The sequence below is a fragment of the Glycine max genome, chromosome 17 (assembly GCF_000004515.6).
Source record: "Glycine max cultivar Williams 82 chromosome 17, Glycine_max_v4.0, whole genome shotgun sequence".
NCBI lineage: Eukaryota > Viridiplantae > Streptophyta > Magnoliopsida > Fabales > Fabaceae > Glycine > Glycine max.
The window spans coordinates 4,216,964-4,234,923 of record NC_038253.2 but is presented as its reverse complement, the minus strand read 5'-3'; the positions used below and the strand labels follow the sequence as shown (position 1 = coordinate 4,234,923).

Genomic DNA, 17,960 nt, shown 5'->3' with positions numbered 1-17,960 from the left:
CACGCAAGACATATGCCCTTAGTCGTTCACAGGCATCACGCATGCTTAAACCTACCATGATTGGTTTAAGCAATTGATATATTAAAAGAATAATTAAGATAATTAATATATTCAAGTTGTTAATTAAAGTATTTTTTCAATACAACAATATGCTTCAAATTTATTTGTTTATTTTTAATTAATTTTTTTGTTTTAATTTTTTGACCGATACCTATAATACTTACAAACATACGCATACATACTAATGCACACACACCTATGGACCAACATATAGATATATATATATATATATATATATATATGTATATTTAAAATAAAAAACATTACAAATCAATATCAATATTTTCAATATATATTATATAAATTAAGGTTTTATATAATTGGAAGCGGTTACGTTCACCCTCGGGCTCATTATTGAATTAAATGCAATAAAATCAATTTTGATTAAGTGCAATCTGATAAATTCTAATAAGAATTTAATGGTCATGTATTAACGATGTAAAACTTTTTATACTAAGACTTACAATGTAATCATAAAGCAATCATGATTCTATTGTTGTATAGGTTTTGATGGGCCACCAAAGGAGAGGAGGGGGGAAGGGTTGGGGTGTAGGAAAACTCAAAAAGAGTAAAGTAGTCATTTACCTTTGTTTGATAATGCCATTAGCAATTCTGGTAGTGCCAATAGCAATACTCAAGAGAGTAAAAGATTAAAAAAAAAACCATTAGACCCAGTTATTAGCTACTGTGCACAAGGTAATAAAACAAACATGGGAGACAGAAAGGAAGCAATAGCAATAACAATGGGTTGGATAGGTGAGAGTGTTGATTCCATCAAATCTCTTCAGATCCGCCAGGTCCTCACCCAGGCTGTTAGCCTCGGTCAGTTCACTTCTTCCATTTTCAACTTCTCCTGTCTAACCTTCTTCTAGGGTTTATCTCTAATTTCTATCATTTAACAGTTACAAAAGCATAATGGGGCATTGTCTAGAACATAAATTAATTTCTTCACTTTTCACTCTCACTGGTCATAGATTATCAGGATCACAATATGATTGATTTATGTTAAATAGATTATGCAAACAACATAGGGTGGGTCTTGTACAGACGGACTCTACCGTACTTTATATGCATATGCTGCAGACAGTAATTAAATTAAATTAATTTTTGGTTGATAATTTTGTATACGCTATGCCTGATTATGTCACATGTACTGTTGTCAGGCATGATTGTTACCTCTGCACTGATAATATGGAAGGCATTGATGTGCATTACTGGCAGTGAATCTCCTGTTGTTGTTGTTCTTTCTGGAAGCATGGAACCCGGATTCAAGCGGGTATGTCAAATGGAAGTCTTTTCTGTTTCTTATACCCATAATTCAATTCTGTTTCATTTGTGTCAATAATAATCTACTAATATTCATTTCCACCATCTTTGTAATGTTTGCTTTCATGCTATTTCCAGGGAGACATCTTATTCTTGCACATGAGTAAAGACCCAATTCGGGCAGGGGAGATTGTTGTGTTTAATGTCGATGTAAGCTTTCTATCGGCTTGCTTCTTTATATTTCAAATAATAGGTTTGTTTATTCATTTTCTGATTCTTTGTTTTCTGCTCACTATTTCCTATCCTTATTGACATTTTTTTTTCTTTTATCTAGGGACGTGAGATTCCAATTGTTCATCGTGTAATTAAGGTAAGCACCTCTTGGACACATAAATTGTCTTTTCAATGGAAAATTAGGGGAAAGTATGCCATTTCATGAGTGAGTAGCTGAAGTTGTTCCTATTCAAACTGTAACGCAACATAAATTACATAACAAACTGAATTCTATACCTGGGTTTTATCTACATAGGTACAATCTGTTTTTGGTTTTCCTTATTTTATATAACTTAATCATGAGGGATAAGGATTATCATAGTAGAATGCCATTAGAAGTTTCTTCCTTCACTCTCTGCCCCTCTTTTGTTGCTTGGTCAACTGAGGGAAGGGAGAGAAGAAAGATTGTTTGTTTCCTTTCTATTTTGGAAAATAGATCCTTTTTACCAAAAGTAGCCAGATAAGGCAAATATAAGGAACCACCTTTAACATCAATTTAGATAACAAGAACTTTTTACTAAATGTTAGTTTATTTCCTTCAAAAACTCAAACTGCTGTGTTTTAAGTATAAGAGGCTGGGACAACTTGTTTTCTTTTGTCACTTAATCTCCTAACTGAAGTAATGAAATATTTTGAAGTTTGGTTGAGAATAGAATTCGGTGATGTGGGAGGTACTGAAATAAGAAAGAAGTTTTAAAACAGATTGGGTCTTACATTATTTTATGGTCTTGGGTTGGATAGAGGAGGAGAGAAAAGTTGTTAGTTTTGTTAATGTAATCCTAACACTTTATTATATTACATATGACAAGATTAAATAAAATTTTAGGCCTAATGTTTCTTAAAAATTCCTCATGGCTTAAAAAAAGGAAAGTTGCTGTAATTTTCTTTATACAAGACATTTATGTGCTTGAATTTGGATGAATAAAAAACTAATTTTGATGTTCATTGATTCGGCCTTATGGCCAGGTTTTCCAGGGGTCTTCATTCAAAAATTTATTTTTCAATCTATTTACTTTCAATTGTTTTCTATGTTATGAAATAAAAACCTAGGAAAAGATTTGGTTCTTGTCACCAATTAGTCTCGGGTTAATTAAGAATAAAGGGAAAGAATGACACTGTTATATCTATACAATTAAACTCTTAATATTAGAAATTAATGAAGGAATGTTTCTCGGGATAATGGATATGATTGATTACTTGGGACTTATCCTTTCTGAGACACGCACATATTCACTGGTTTAATATTCTTTATGCTTTCTGAAAATTATGGTCGCCGTATTTCAGAGTCTCAACACTTGATCATTTTGTAGGTACATGAGAGGGAAGATACTGGGGAGGTTGATGTTCTCACTAAAGGTAATGCCTAATTCATGACCAGATAAAACTTACGTAAATGTTGGTAATACTAATTTTTAGGTCCTCCATTTACAGAAATACTAGTGATGCTAGCAACACACTTTTTCCAACACTTTAGTACTGAACGAATTTCACAAGGATCCCAGTAAAAAAACAGTCCCATTCTCTTTTTAGCGAGATCTACATGAAATTCACCCAATAATTGGAGTGTTTTAGAAAGAATGTGTTAAAAAATATATCGTTAGTGTCTCTCTTATGCTAAACCTAACCTAGTTCCGAATTTGAAATTCATTCTTCTCTCCAGTATTCTATTTCATAATTTTTTGTTTAGTAATCCATTTTAATTGCTGGTTATATGCTAATGTAATGCTCTCCCTTGATGCGTTTTGTTGTCTTTGGCAGGAGACAACAATTATGGTGATGACAGGCTACTGTATGCTCACGGTCAACTTTGGCTGCAAAGGCACCACATTATGGGTAGAGCCGTCGGGTATAGCATTTTAGTTACACTTCTGCCACTTATTGTAGAATTGTTTAAGCCAGTACTCACCTGTTGTGGTGACCGCGCATAATTTTGTTACAGTATTTAGGTTATATGCTTCAATTCTCCAACTATGATAAAGAGAGATCTCTGTGACATTAAAGCATTATGCATTTTTTGGCTACATGCTAAATGCCACTAGAAGAGCATAGTATCTAACCATGTACACAATTTCTAACACCCAATGGGCCTTTGAACATGGGCATCATGCCAAGGGTTAATCCTACTTTGTCCCGTAATGATACCAAGAGTTTGGCATTCAAGTTTTCTTATAGTATGAAGCATTTTCATTGCTTGTATTTGTCAATGGCAGGTTCTTACCTTACGTAGGCTGGGTGACCATCATTATGACTGAAAAGCCTATTATCAAGGTTTGTTTGCTGTGCCCAATCTATTCTGTTCACGCACGACCTATCCTTCCCTCCCTTCACCTTTTATCACTAAGCAAACCTTATATCTCCTTGTCATGTCTGATCTATTGCAAAGCAATCTATGATATTTTACTACGGGATAAAATGATGACCATTTTAAAGATGCATGACATATATTGAGTTGCAGCAAGTATGAAGTGCTCAAAAACTGTATCTTTCCTTGCAGTATATTCTCATTGGTGCTTTGGGGTTGCTCGTGATAACTTCGAAAGATTAAATGATGAATCTGAAGTCAAACTGCGGTCTAACCTCCGATGGTAGTGTGAGCAGAATATAATGTTAAGATTAAATGATGAATCTGAAGTCATTTTGTACCATGCATAGTATGGGGGACAATATAATGTTAAGAATTAATGCAAAATAGTTTAATTTTGGTATATTCTTACTTCTTCCTAGTCCTTGATGAGTTGGTATCTGATTGAAACCCCCCTTCCTTTATATTTTAATTTGGTGCAGTTTAAGATTAAGCCTATAAATCAGCTGTTCCTTATCCACAATGCCACCTGCTGCCTTTACCAAACCACTTTATTTATTTGCTACAAATTTTAGCCTGCTGTCTTGCTGGTGCGTTATAAATCTTAATATAATTATTAAAATTTATCTACATCGATCCTAAATGAATATTATGTTTGTATGGGTGTTGGAGTGTTAGCTTAGTTTTTCTTTTAATTATTTTATACTTCCTCCGGTCTCATTTATAAGCAAAAATAATTGATTTTACAGTTATTAAGAACATTAGTTTAATCCATTACATTATGTGAATTTCAATTAAGAAATAAACTTTTTGTGTAAACTACTCCCTCTGACCTCCGGTCTCGGTCTCGATTATAAGCAAGAAAAAAAGACATGTTTCACGTTTATTAAAGAAATTAATTAATTTTATTAAATTATCTCATTTTTAATTAAAAATAACATTTTATTTTAAAACTATCTCTTATTAGAACTTGAATCTTTGGTCTTACTAAATGAAGGGTATTTTGAGGATAGTCTCATTAAATAAGATTTTGCTATTTGAAATTTGTTTATATTTGAAATTAGATTAGTGTTGTTCATTGAAACTTGATATCAAGCATAACTCCCCTAAATAAATGGTATTTTGAACAATCTCAATAAGCAAGGACCTTGTTTAATGAGACCACTTAGAAGATTAGGTTAAAGAATCCTGTATTTTGAAAAGTCTCCGTGTTGAGGATTATTGAAAAATCAATCTCGTATTTTGAAGATTAGGTTAACTCCAAGAACCCATATGCACATGAGTTTGATTTTTATTGCCGATATGAGAACCTGCCAGTGCTTAATCTATAAGTATTTATGTTTTGTAAGCGCTTATTAAACCTTCCTAATGAACTCACATGACCAATTCACCTAAGCTTTTCTTGGGACTACTAATGACGTGAAACTTTTAAACAAGATAAATGACCTCTTTGTGAGAGTGAAGAAGAACGAAGATGAACTGCTTAACAAATTAGTAGAGGTCGATGGCCATCTTCACAAGTTAGACGGAAAGAGGTTGGATGTAGAGATAGATAGCATTTGCAAAAGAATGAGAGATTTTGCTCACAAATTGCTCCCAATGGATCCCTTTGGTGACAATTAGTAAATTTAGTTATATATATTATTTAAAATAACAATAATGAATTGTAAAAAGAAAAAAAAAACTATTAAAAAAGAAATAAGTTAAACTTAAATATTTTTTTAAATATAAGAAAAAATATCATTGTTCTGGTCTAAGGTTCCTCTAGGATTTAGAGTTTCCTAACCAGAGCATAAATGTGTAATTAACCTACACCTCTAGTTCTAGCCTGGGTTATATAGAGGTCCAAAAGATATAATCATATCTTTATTTCCAGGATTATGGGAATAAGATATGATAAAATATAATTAAAATATGATAAGATTTGATCATTATATGGTTAGATACGTAAGTGTAATATCACAAGATATGATTAATGAAATATGATAGATTATTAAGTTATGAATGATGAATATTGATCATAGCATACTTAAGTGTTTGGTTCGGTCGGAATCCAAGTTATTGATTGTCAGACGATGATTGCTCTAGGATGACATGAGTATTCATGATGAGACAAAAATCTGAAGCTTTCAAAATTTTCAAGTATTGGACAATTCTTATGAAGAATCAGACATAAAAGATAGTAAACTGTCTTAGAATTCATGACTTGAAATAACTTTTGTAGGAAGTGATGACTAATTCGTTAATTGTGAGTGCTTATAAGATAAATATTTTTCTCTCAATAAGATTTATTTCACACTCAAATAAATTTTTCCTATGCTTATCTATGTTATTTTCGAGGTGATTTTATTTTTTGAATTACGTAGTATTCAAGTAAGCTTTTTCGATCAATTCATTCTTTTAAGGTGACCTAGTTAATATATTTGTAAAAAAAAAATGTATGCATTGATTCGTAAGCAATAATCAAGTAAACAAAGCAATATACATAATAAAATATTTATATTTGATAGGCTTAATTATAAAAAGAGTTCTCTTATTTTTTTCATTTCACTAAATCGGTCTCTCTATTTTTTAATTCACTATTAGAGTTTTCTTATTTTTTCAAAATTCACTATCTAGTCCCCAAATGAAAAATTGAACACTGTTAGATTATTTTACATCTCACGTTCTCTTTGCTCAATTAGGATTCGTGTAGCTGGTTTTGGAAATTAAAGATTTTTGGTAATGTAAAAGTTAAGGATTTTTTGTGGATGAAGTTTTGATATTGAAGTAATTGTTTATGAGATACTTGTTAGTTACCTAATTATTGATAAAGGTAAATTGAAAATAACATAAATAATTAATCACTTTAGTTATTAATAATGATATTTCTTAAACACATAAATATATATTAAATGACCAATTATATGTGAAAACGTAATGGTCAAGGTTTAACTTTTTGGGGACTTAGATAGTGAATTTAAAAATAGTGGTATCAATTTAGTGAAATGAAAAAAAATAGAAAGCTACTTTTTACAATTAAGCCTATTTGATATTACATTTTTTTATATATAAGAAAAACTACATAATTCATTAATATAAATAAAAATAGTTAATTCGGTTAATTTTCATAAATTTTAATTTTACTTTAAGATCACATAAAATATTAAATGATTTTAGAGATGCTTATTTTTTGAAAGATAATTTTTAATACAAAAATTAGCAAAAAATAGTAATACATTTTTTTTATAATTATAACCAAGAAAATATTGTTTTTTATATTTAAGACGAGAGGTATTATAAGCATTTAATAACAGAGTAAATATAACCGTACAAGAAATTATGTAAAAAAAAAGCAGTATAGGAATAAATATATTGATTTATTATTAATTAAAAAAACAAGGGGAATAGAGAAGCAGAGTAATAAGTTATGAAGGCATAAAAGGAAAAGAAGAGGCTGCGGAGTGGTGAAAGAGAAGTCAGAATAGGTGCGAGTCAGTAGGCGTGTAAACGTGGACCATTTAAAGAGATTGATTCATAGAATGTGACAAGAGCAGCCGAAACCGAACGAGGCGAACCACTATTCTTAATTGGCAATACGATACGAAAAGGAAACAAGTGTAAACTCAAATATACAAAACAACATACTATCAATCTATCATATATAGTACTAGTAAGTATTGCCACCAACACGAGACGCTTGGCACCTCCATCAACCAACGTGTTCCAGGTTTCGGTGCCAATTATATATATCCATAATCCCTTCCTTCACATAACTCTCCTCTCAATGGATTGCTGGCACAAAATCACTAAGACTTGGACTTCACTCTCTACTCGTTTCAAACATCATCGCAAATCTAGTCAGTCCTCTCTCTCTCTTCCTTTCTTTATTATTCTCAATATATCCAAATCTTTTTTATTTTATCATCTTCATAGGTGGTCGAGTTGGTGGTGCCGCTCAATACTCTGCCGATTGTGACGGAATCAGTGCCGGTTTGCTCAAGCTTCGAGATGATGTGCAAATGTGCGGCTACAGAGATGTTCAGGTCATGTGGAACATGTTGAACGTAAGTTTGCAACATGACCAAATGCCAATGGAAGCAGCCAGAAGAAGCTCCAACAACGCTAAATTTCGCAAGCGTGGCTGCAGCAAGCAGAGATCAATTTCGAGGGTCTTGTTTTGGACTAACCGTGACAACCTCGTGAATGTACAGTAAATTAAAAATGATTATCATCAAGTTTTGCACAGTGGAAATAATTAATGTCAATGTTTTGTACATAGTCAAGGACAATGAAACTTTATTTCGTTAATTATATATGTAAATGAAGATCGTGTTGCGTTTCTTAATTTGCTCCGTCCATGCTTGCGGTTTTGGTATGTTATGCGATACCAAGTAACCGTTCGCTTTGTCCTTCTCTGTGCAGATAAGGGGAAAGTGCCACCTCCCTGTGTTTATTGTCAACTAGGAACCGCTAAAGGGTTTGGGCACACAGTATTCCGTTTCAACTTTTCTTTTACTAGTAACAAAGATAAAAATGGCTTTGGTTACGTATGCTTTTTTTTTTTTTTTCAAATTCTTTTATTTGGAACGCAAGTTCTGCATTGGATTTTATTTGGCAAAGATGTAACCGCGCGTGCATGAAATATATATGTTTCAATGCTTATGGAACGAGTGGCTAGGATGCATTCAACTTAATGATGTCACAACACATGTACATGCATTTGTAGTATTTGATTTGATAGTACTTTTCACTAATGATTCTGACGTGTACTTGTTGTTGAGGTGTTTTGAGTAGTAGTCATTAGCCGACCAAAGCGAATATATAGAGATTGCAAAGTTGAATTGCATAAAGAACTATTTTGCGGCTTTTCTCTCGGACGAACCATAATAATTCAATCACAGCCTAGCATAGTTGCATGCATTGCGGATCTAGCTAAAAGTAATCGGTTTTCTTTTGTCTCCATGTACGGAAGAAATTATCTGAAATCTATGGTCCCGGTTGAGATTATGAATGTGATACCCTTAAATTATACAAAAAATTCTCCTTATGCTAAATACAATTATTATGAAGGGGAAAGGCTTTTTCTTGTCAATTATAATAAGAATTTAATATTCTTTTTTTGTATTTTTGCTTTTAATTTCTTGTCAATATTTTGACTGGTGTTAATTCTTGAACTATTTCTACTTTAATATTTTTTATTGATGTTTCCACGAATCATTGTTAAGTGATATTTACGTCTAAATTGTTTGGTTAAAGTATGTTTTTAGTTCTCACTATTTTGTGATTTTTTTTACTTAAAAAAACACGTGTTTCTTAAAAAACATTATTCAAAATACACTTAGCTTCAGTTTTTGGGCTTCTGGTCTGGCCGTAAATGGGCCTAAGAGTGAGGCAAAGCCCAAGTTTAGGCTTCGGTGAAAACAGGATTCAGTAATTGAGAGTGAGTGTAGTAGAGTGTAGAATTTGCAGGTGAAGCAACAGTGTTACGAAGCAAGTAGTAGCAATTAGCAATGGCGTACATGAGCATGGGGGAAGCTCATAGGAGGATAACAGAGTATCTGAATCGCTTTTCCGACGCGATTTCTTGCCAAGACGGAGCTACGTTCAAGTCTCTCTTCGCTCTCTCTTCTAATTCCCCATTCCTTCTCTCTCTGGGCGACGCGCTCAACCTCTTCCAAGACGCCAACAGACTCATCAAGCAATCCGACAACCATTCCCAGTTCACAGACATCCTCGTCCCTCTCTTCCGATCCCTCCAAAATTACCGCCAGAACAACTTGCTCGAAGCCTATAACGCTTTCGAAAAAACCGCCAAGTAATTTTACTACTTTCCCCTACTTATTATTTTCATTATTATTATTTTAATTGAGTTTAATTCTTTCGTGTGCTGAAACGGTGGAGTTCAGTGCGTTTATCCAGGAGTTTCGTAATTGGGAATCCGCGTGGGCTATGGAGGCTTTGTACGTCATTGTTTACGATATTAGGGTTCTTGCCGAGAAGGTATTTTTATGATTTTGATTTTTTTTTTTTACTTTCTCATTTTCTGGAAGTTGGTTGGATTGTGTGTTAATTGTTTTTTGATTTTAGGCTGATAAAGAATTGGTTTCCAATGGGAAATCCCCTGAGAAGTTGAAAGGCGCCGGTTCCGTCCTTATGAAAGTTTTTGGCACCCTTGCGGTATATGAATGCTTCCATAAGCTCAGTTTCATTTGAAATCCAATTATTCTTTTCATATTTAGTTTGGTATCGCTAATTTGAAATCCTTATTTAAACATGGGCTATGGATGATTGTATCTAGCTTTAGTACGTTAATTTTTATCTTTTATTTAAATTTTATTTGTTTTTCTTGTTGGGAAGCCCACCAATAACGCTACCAATTGTATATCTTCCGGAAACTTAGATATTAAAGATAAACTATAACCTATATACATATTGCCACAAAAATTAGTGTGCTTGTGGCTGTTAGTGTCCTAATGCATTTTCTTCCCCGTAGAACTAGATGGAAGAAGAGATCGTGGGATTAAAACTCACCAAACACAGGAAAAATACTTATTATAAATTTCGCTCTTTACAGTTTAAAATTTGGCTATTTTTTAGCCTAATTGTTCATGTATCACTCACAGAACGAATTATATCTGTGTCTATGTAGACTACGTACTTTGGAAGAAAGCAGAATGTGCAATCATATGAATCCTTTCTTAGGAAAAATTGTCCATGCTTTGTGTTTTCAACTTTTCATTGTGCAACATATACTTCTATGCTTACTATGTTAAGTAACTGTGTGGAGTCTGGCTTTCAGAGGTACTCTACTAACTCGTAACTTGATTCTATTCCAGGGAAAAGGCTCTAAGCGTGTTGGAGCATTATATGTAACTTGTCAGCTATTCAAGATTTACTTTAAGGTATTTGTTGTTGCTTTTGCTTCCGTTTTTGGTGATTCATATTTCATACTTTCATAGTGCTCTTTTTAGGATCACATTTGTTGACTTGATATGGAATGACAATAGTCTGAACTTGTAGATTGGTGTTAATCATATGTTTGACATGTTTAATGGTATCAGGGAAGGTTGGCTAGGACAGAGATAACATGACATTTGTGGTTGAAAATTGAAATTAGAATTTGATTTTATTCTGTGAATGTTTTGCAGCTTGGCACAGTTCACCTTTGCCGTAGTGTAATAAGAAGCATTGAAACTGCACGCATATTTGATTTTGAGGAATTTCCCAAAAGAGACAAGGTCAGAGTTGGACTAATTTGTATGTGTTTAACTTTTGTACACTCTTAGTGTTAATAATTTTTTACACTGTCAACCAATTAAAAATTATTTTAGGTATGACTTTTAAAAAATATTGTAAAAGTCAAGGCAATAACTTTACCATACACAACACTTTATGATTGGCTGACAGTGTAAAAAATCTTTATACTGTTAGTGTATTTTAATTAAATTCAATTTATATACACATATAATTTTAGATCATTTATTTTTATGATGTGTTTCAGGTCACTTACATGTACTATACTGGTCGTCTTGAAGTTTTCAATGAAAATTTTCCTGCTGTAAGTGATCTATATTTCTTTTAATTCAATTATGATCTGCTTGTGTTCTGTGTTTGGATACACATTTAGTAATGCATGCTAACTTTGTAATTTTCTGTAATGGTACCTTTTTTATATTCTTTTTTAGTACTTTTAAGTTTTAAATGAATTACAGTATTTCTTTTTGTATTAAGCTTATTATTATTACTATTGTTTTGAAGGATATTACCCCAGTCTAGTATAATTTCATTCAAAGAAAAAAGGACAGAATAGTAAAGTAACCACATCATCACTATTTTCAAATTATTAACTTTTGGATTATTGAAAATAGCTCCTTAGATAATTAAATAAAAGAGCCCAGGAGCTAAGCACTATAATAAACATATTTTCTTTCATAAACAAAATTAAAAGTAAATGTGGCATGCTTGTATGCTGACTACTGTTGTTATTGTATGATGGGTGTTTTATCTCCAATTTTACCTGAATTATACTTATACAGCTGGGCAACAGTAAAGAACAATGAAAATATACCTTTATAATTATATAAAATCATTTATACAGTTTATATTTTTAACTTGACAGGCTGATTATAAATTATCGTATGCCCTGAAGCATTGCAATCCTCAAAGTGAAGCCAATATAAGGTTTGGTTCAGGTGTGCCAACTGTGTACATTGCATCTGCATGAAATGAGTTATCAGTAGGTTGTATGTATATATTTTCCTTGCAATTATACTTATACATGCACGGTAAATATGCATATTTTTGGGGAAATGGGTAAGACTTGATGTAAAAATTGCACAGTGCTTTCTCTTAGAAATAGTTGATCGACTCAAACTTTTTCATCTATTTTATCTGTTAAATACTCTTGTTGGTTCTAAGCAAATAAAAGAAATATCTAGAAGTTCAAATGGGTAGGTACCTGTAAGAGGTTGAATAGCTTTGAGAAAATTTATCAATTTTTCATCTCAATGTTAAAAGAAAGTAAGAAAAGAAAGCCTGATATAACTCTCTTTATATGAGTGTAAAGGTTTATGACTTACTATTTTTGTTTGACATAGGATGATTCTTAAACATCTAATTCCAGTGAAGCTTTCGATTGGCATATTACCTAAAAACAGTCTCTTGGAGAAGTACAATCTACTTGAGGTATGTTAGGTGATTTATGGTGGATTTTTACTCTCTCTCTCTTTGTTACTAGGAATGTTTCTTGTCTTGCTTTTTTTAATTGTAATAAACCTTTTAGATCCAGTAGGTGTCAACTCTGTTATGTTTCCTTGTAAGTTGTAAGCCATAACTTAGTTTACTTAATTTAATGGCTAGGCTGACCCATCAAGTTCAGACAAGCCAGAACAAAGTAAATATAAATATATATAATTAAAACTGAATTATGATTCAAGTGTCAGTTTGCAGGCTATATACCCATCAAGTTCCTGATGGGAACTCTTCCTTTTTTACGAAAAAAAACTATATATATATATATATATCCAAACTCAACCACGATGACTAATTTATAATACAGATAATGAGTGAAAACAAATTGTTCACATCAAGTGCTAGGAGGAATATGTAGTGCCTGATTATATTACAGAATAAGTTTCCTAAGAAACCATGCATCAGCTTTATTGCATTTGGTAGTATACACATTTACAGTATTTACATCTTTATGTGCCTTAGAAATGTTAATGTAAATATTCTTTTTTACATTTGGGCAGTATAGTAAAATTGTACAAGCTCTAAGAAGGGGCGATCTTCGGCTTCTTCGGTGTGCACTGCAAGATCATGAGGACCGGTAGAATTGCCCATCATCATTCTTTCATGACAAGGAATTGCTGTTCCTAAATTTAATCAAAAGGGCATAATTATCTACTTGTTTTTGCAGGTTCTTGAGATCAGGTGTATATCTTGTCCTAGAGAAGTTAGAACTTCAAGTATACCAGAGATTAGTAAAGAAGATGTAAGTATCCAGTATCACCTTGTACCCTCCTATTCCAAAGTAATATTAGAATTGATAAATGACTTGGCTATTTAATGAATCACTAGTTTCATATTATTGCTTGGTTGTAACATGGCAGTTACATCATTCAAAAGCAGAGGGACCCAAGCAGAGCTCATCAGGTGAAGTTAGAAGTTATTGTTAAAGCATTGAAATGGCTTGTAATTGATATGGACGTGGATGAGGTAATTTCTTTAATTTTTCCTCCTTGTTCTCTACTATTTCCAATTTGTTTATATCTTTCAAAAATGAATGCAGGAGATTATTGCTGTTTTATAATGCATTTTTTATTTATATATGATGCTTTTGCAGGTAGAGTGTATAGTGGCCATACTGATATATAAGAATCTTATGAAAGGTTACTTTGCCCACAAAAGCAAAGTTGTTGTATTGAGCAAGCAAGACCCCTTCCCTAAATTAAATGGAAAACCTGTCAATTCTTAGGGACATTCATTCATGACACTGAAATTCAGAGGGGCTAGGAAGCATGGTAATGACAGGGTGACTTTGAGACAGTTTTTTCAGCCATTAGTTATTGTATTGAATGTTTGAGAATTCTCCCAAACACGTGGTCATCAAAATATCACAGTGCTGCTCCGGTTTTAAAGCAAGCTAATCTTGTTTAGATGATGCTAGCTCTTGCAAATTGGATTGTAGTTTAGGTTCCACTTGTGTTGTATGCTGCAAATATGCTACCAATGGAAATAAACTGTTAAAAGATACTGATCTCATTGCAATAACCTGAATTTTTGGCTGCGGCTATGGATCTGTCTGTGTCGGACATACAAAATTGTGATGTATCTTGTGTTTTTGCTCTCTGCTTAATTACATTGACAACATTCTTAGATAGAGGTACTAACCTTTTTTATTTGTCAAAATAATTTCCCTGTTTCTTTTCAGTTTTGATAAAATGTTCAGGAATGTATTTTTCTCAAGTTATCATTTTTATTTTATTTTAGTCCTCTAATATATTTTTACTCGAATTTATTTTATTTTAATTATTATAATCGATCTCTTTTAATAAAAAAATGCCCATTTTTTTTTGTTTTCTTCTTTAAATGTCGATGAATTAAGTTATTTAAATGGCATTAAATCCTATTTCACACTATTTTCGTCAAATCTCTTTTTTATTTAATTTATAACCAATAAAATGAAGTAACATGTTTTTATGCTTAGAGATTTTTTTATTGATTCAATGTATATATTTTGAAACATTATGTCTGTAAAAGAATTAAACTACCTTTTATTAAATTCATTTTAACTCTTTACAAATTAATTATAGAAATAAGACATGCAGCAAAATACTAATGATATAAGAAAAGGCAAAATTCATACCTTAAATGATGAAGGAAATTCAGATATATATTTTAATGGATGTCAGAAACCTTCAAACCATATTTTACTGGAGACTTGCTTCAAACCAAACCAAGAAGCATGAATACTTCTCTTCTTGGAAGTATCACCATATCATAAATGTTTTCGACACGACAAACTCAAATATTTATTTGATATTTCTTATTAGGTGTTCAATTTAAAAAATAATGTGTTAACTTGGACACTTAAATCGACACTTTCCCATAATTAAAATACTTTAAAAAAATATGAAAAGTTGATTTATAAAAAAAATATATCATCAATTTAGATACTTAATTCTATTTCTTTCATCTGTCGGATGTCTTCCTCCATTAAATTCTCAGAAAACTTCAATTGTTTCGGTGTGAACTGTGAATAACGGATAAACTTATACGTCTTGATTTCAATTTTCAACAGAGCTTGTTACCAAAAAAACAAAAAAAATCATCAGAGGGAGACAAAATGAATCCAAATTCTACGGGTATCTACAGAAATATTTACAAACAAGAAAGATAATATTATCAACTTACTAATTAAAACTTAAGATGAAAGTGAGTATTTATTCATAATTTTTTTAGAAATAAGTATAGGTACGAGTAATATAATATCCATCGAACCCTACACATATTTGTCATATATATTAAGTATTAATATAATTAAAATATGTTACTTAAATAATTTATTTCTAAACAAATAAATGATTTATATTATGCATATACTTTTCTATAAAAAAATATAATTATATTTTCTTAATTTTATGACTAGCAATAAGAATCTAACAAAGAGTAAATAATTCTAATTCAAGATATTTTATATTAAATTTATTTCTCATTCTATTTAAGAATATATATTGAATTATTAATTTACTTTTATGTATAAATTTATGAATTTATAAGTAATTTTTTTTAAGATTGACTTTAAATTAAATTATTATTTACTTATTTTTGTAATACTGGATGATTATATTTGTAATATTATTTATTTATAATTTAAATTTGAACGAATTATTTCCGTCAAAACCTAATACGTATTATTTAAAAGTAATCACGAGACAAACAAAAAAAAAATAAATAACTCGTCACGCGCCAAATAATAAAAGGTTTCCTTATTATGTGAAATTTTTTTACACTTAAAATAATAATAATAATAATAAGCTCTACTGATATACAGTTAAGATTTTTAATTTACAAGAAAAGTTAATAAATAATATTTGACCACATCTTTTGCAGAGATTAATTAGGAGCATTCCATTGGACTATAATTTGTCCCTTATGACAATACCTGACACCGGCGGAGGTTGAATTATGAAAAGCAGCCTTTTGTGGCACTGTAAACTGAAATTCACTAGTATGGGTAAAATATATATATATATATATATATATAGACTAGTATTTCATAATTTGGTAATGAAGAAGCACGCAAACACAAAGTAGGTAAAATAGAAAATAACATATAATTGTCATTACAAGAAGAAAGGAATTAAAATATTTCATGCAGTTATTGTAGCTAGAGAGGCATGAATAAGCTTTTATTTAGGAGATCACTAAAGAGTACATATGCATGTAAATGAAAGGGGATGAATCAGGTGGGAGCGACGACGTCATCAACAGTACTGAGTGATGGTGGTGGTGAGCGGAGGTCAGTGGTGGTGGTGGTGGTTATTTGAGAGGGTGGTGGTGAGTAGCTGGCAATGGGGGTGAGTGGTTTGAAAGTAGCCAGCACTGGACTGGTGGTGCTGAGAATCACCACCCCAAGCAAGAGCAACACAAATGCGTTTACAGAACAAGTACTCATGTTCGTGTCTAAGCTAGCAATTGCTGATGACAAGTTTTAATAATGGGAGAAAGTATTTATAGGGAGAAACAAGAAGGGAATTTTGTGTGTGAAGATCATCAATCCTCAGCATGTGCATGGTAGGTGTTAAACTCACGCGTTTAAATATTCAATTAATCAATGACTGTCTATAAATAGCTTATAATTTCCCTAAAAGTATTTATCTAGCTAGTATTACTAATTTGTATATTTTTATGTCTTTTCTATTGGCCCGTTAATGATTAATGATTTTTGTCAATTAGAAATCTCTTAAAACGTATTATAATATATAAAATTTGAAAACACCCAAATAAACAACTGAGACAAAGACTTTTTGAAATACCATGAAGATGTTTTTCCTTTATAGTTTCTTAAGGGGGTTTTTACTTTTTAGCTGCGAATAGTTGACAATAATTTTTTCTTATCAACATGATATTAATATAAAATAATTGTGATTGAAAATAGTAATTAACATTCATAAGGACCATGAACATATATAAGATAAATATTTTTATCATAATATGAGTTAGTTATTTTATACTTAAAGATTAAACAATATTTGAATCCTGAATCTTTTGGTTAAGAGATAGAAATAGTTAATACTTATATCAAGTTGTTGATAAGAATTCTAAGTCAATGAAATTCTTTTGTGGAAACAAGTCTAAAAAAATTAAAAGGTTTAATTATCAATTTGATTCTTAAATTAATTTAAATAGTTTAATTTGGTTCACAAAATTTTAAAAGTTTAATTTAATTCTTAATTTTTTAAAAATAAATTAATTTGATTTCCAAATTTTTAAAATATTCAATTTAATTCTCAAATTTTTAAAAAATGAATCCATTTGATCTCCAGGTAATTTAAATGTTTCAATGTGATTCTCAAATTGTTCTCCAGGTAATTTAAATGTTTCAATGTGATTCTCAAATTGTTAAAGATTTGAAAACCAAATTGATTCCTTTTAAAAAATTTGAAGAACGATGCGCATGGTAATCCAAGATTCAAAATCACGGAAGCTTACTAGAGACGAAAACACCCGATTTGGTAAGAGAAGTGCGTCAGAGAGTGATCATAAATAGGAGAGAGATTTAAAAAAAAAAACAGAAAGAGGATGTATGATATATGAGTCGAAGAGTTTGCTTGAATAATAGAGAAAATGTCCGTAGCTAATGTATATTTTTAGCCAATGTATATTATTAGGCACGGGATTATTGGTAGCTAATGTATTTATTGTAAAGAACAAATCGTAATTATTAGTATATGAATAAATGGCTGATATTGAAAATAAGGACATGTGCAAGTGCAACATGAGTAGGGTACAAAGAAGAAAAGTGGCAATGAGGATAAGTGTCTACGAAGAATAATATATGTCTTGGATGGAT

The 17,960-nt window shown here is 31.2% G+C and overlaps 3 protein-coding genes across 3 annotated transcripts; all 3 read left to right on the top strand.

Moving 5' to 3' along the window:
- The first annotated feature begins 592 nt into the window (after window positions 1–592).
- On the top strand, window positions 593–4,304 carry LOC100797179 (signal peptidase complex catalytic subunit SEC11A). The gene is made up of 8 exons (XM_006600398.4): window positions 593–882; window positions 1,224–1,336; window positions 1,465–1,536; window positions 1,661–1,696; window positions 2,910–2,955; window positions 3,358–3,445; window positions 3,810–3,867; window positions 4,094–4,304. The coding sequence occupies exons 1-8, from the start codon at window positions 771–773 to the stop codon at window positions 4,142–4,144; spliced, it is 576 nt and encodes a 191-aa protein (XP_006600461.1). The 5' UTR covers window positions 593–770; the 3' UTR covers window positions 4,145–4,304.
- A 3,144-nt stretch (window positions 4,305–7,448) lies between these two features.
- Window positions 7,449–8,228, top strand: LOC102660830 (uncharacterized). Its single transcript, XM_006600396.4, has 2 exons — window positions 7,449–7,740; window positions 7,817–8,228. Exons 1-2 carry the CDS (start codon window positions 7,668–7,670, stop codon window positions 8,095–8,097), a joined length of 354 nt encoding a protein of 117 aa, XP_006600459.1. The 5' UTR covers window positions 7,449–7,667; the 3' UTR covers window positions 8,098–8,228.
- Window positions 8,229–9,321: 1,093 nt separating this feature from the next.
- LOC100795595 (enhanced ethylene response protein 5) lies at window positions 9,322–14,181 on the top strand. The gene is made up of 12 exons (XM_003549196.5): window positions 9,322–9,698; window positions 9,790–9,883; window positions 9,971–10,060; window positions 10,720–10,785; window positions 11,032–11,121; window positions 11,385–11,441; window positions 12,003–12,064; window positions 12,481–12,568; window positions 13,135–13,211; window positions 13,302–13,376; window positions 13,495–13,600; window positions 13,728–14,181. Exons 1-12 carry the CDS (start codon window positions 9,394–9,396, stop codon window positions 13,857–13,859), a joined length of 1,242 nt encoding a protein of 413 aa, XP_003549244.1. The 5' UTR covers window positions 9,322–9,393; the 3' UTR covers window positions 13,860–14,181.
- Window positions 14,182–17,960: the final 3,779 nt, after the last annotated feature.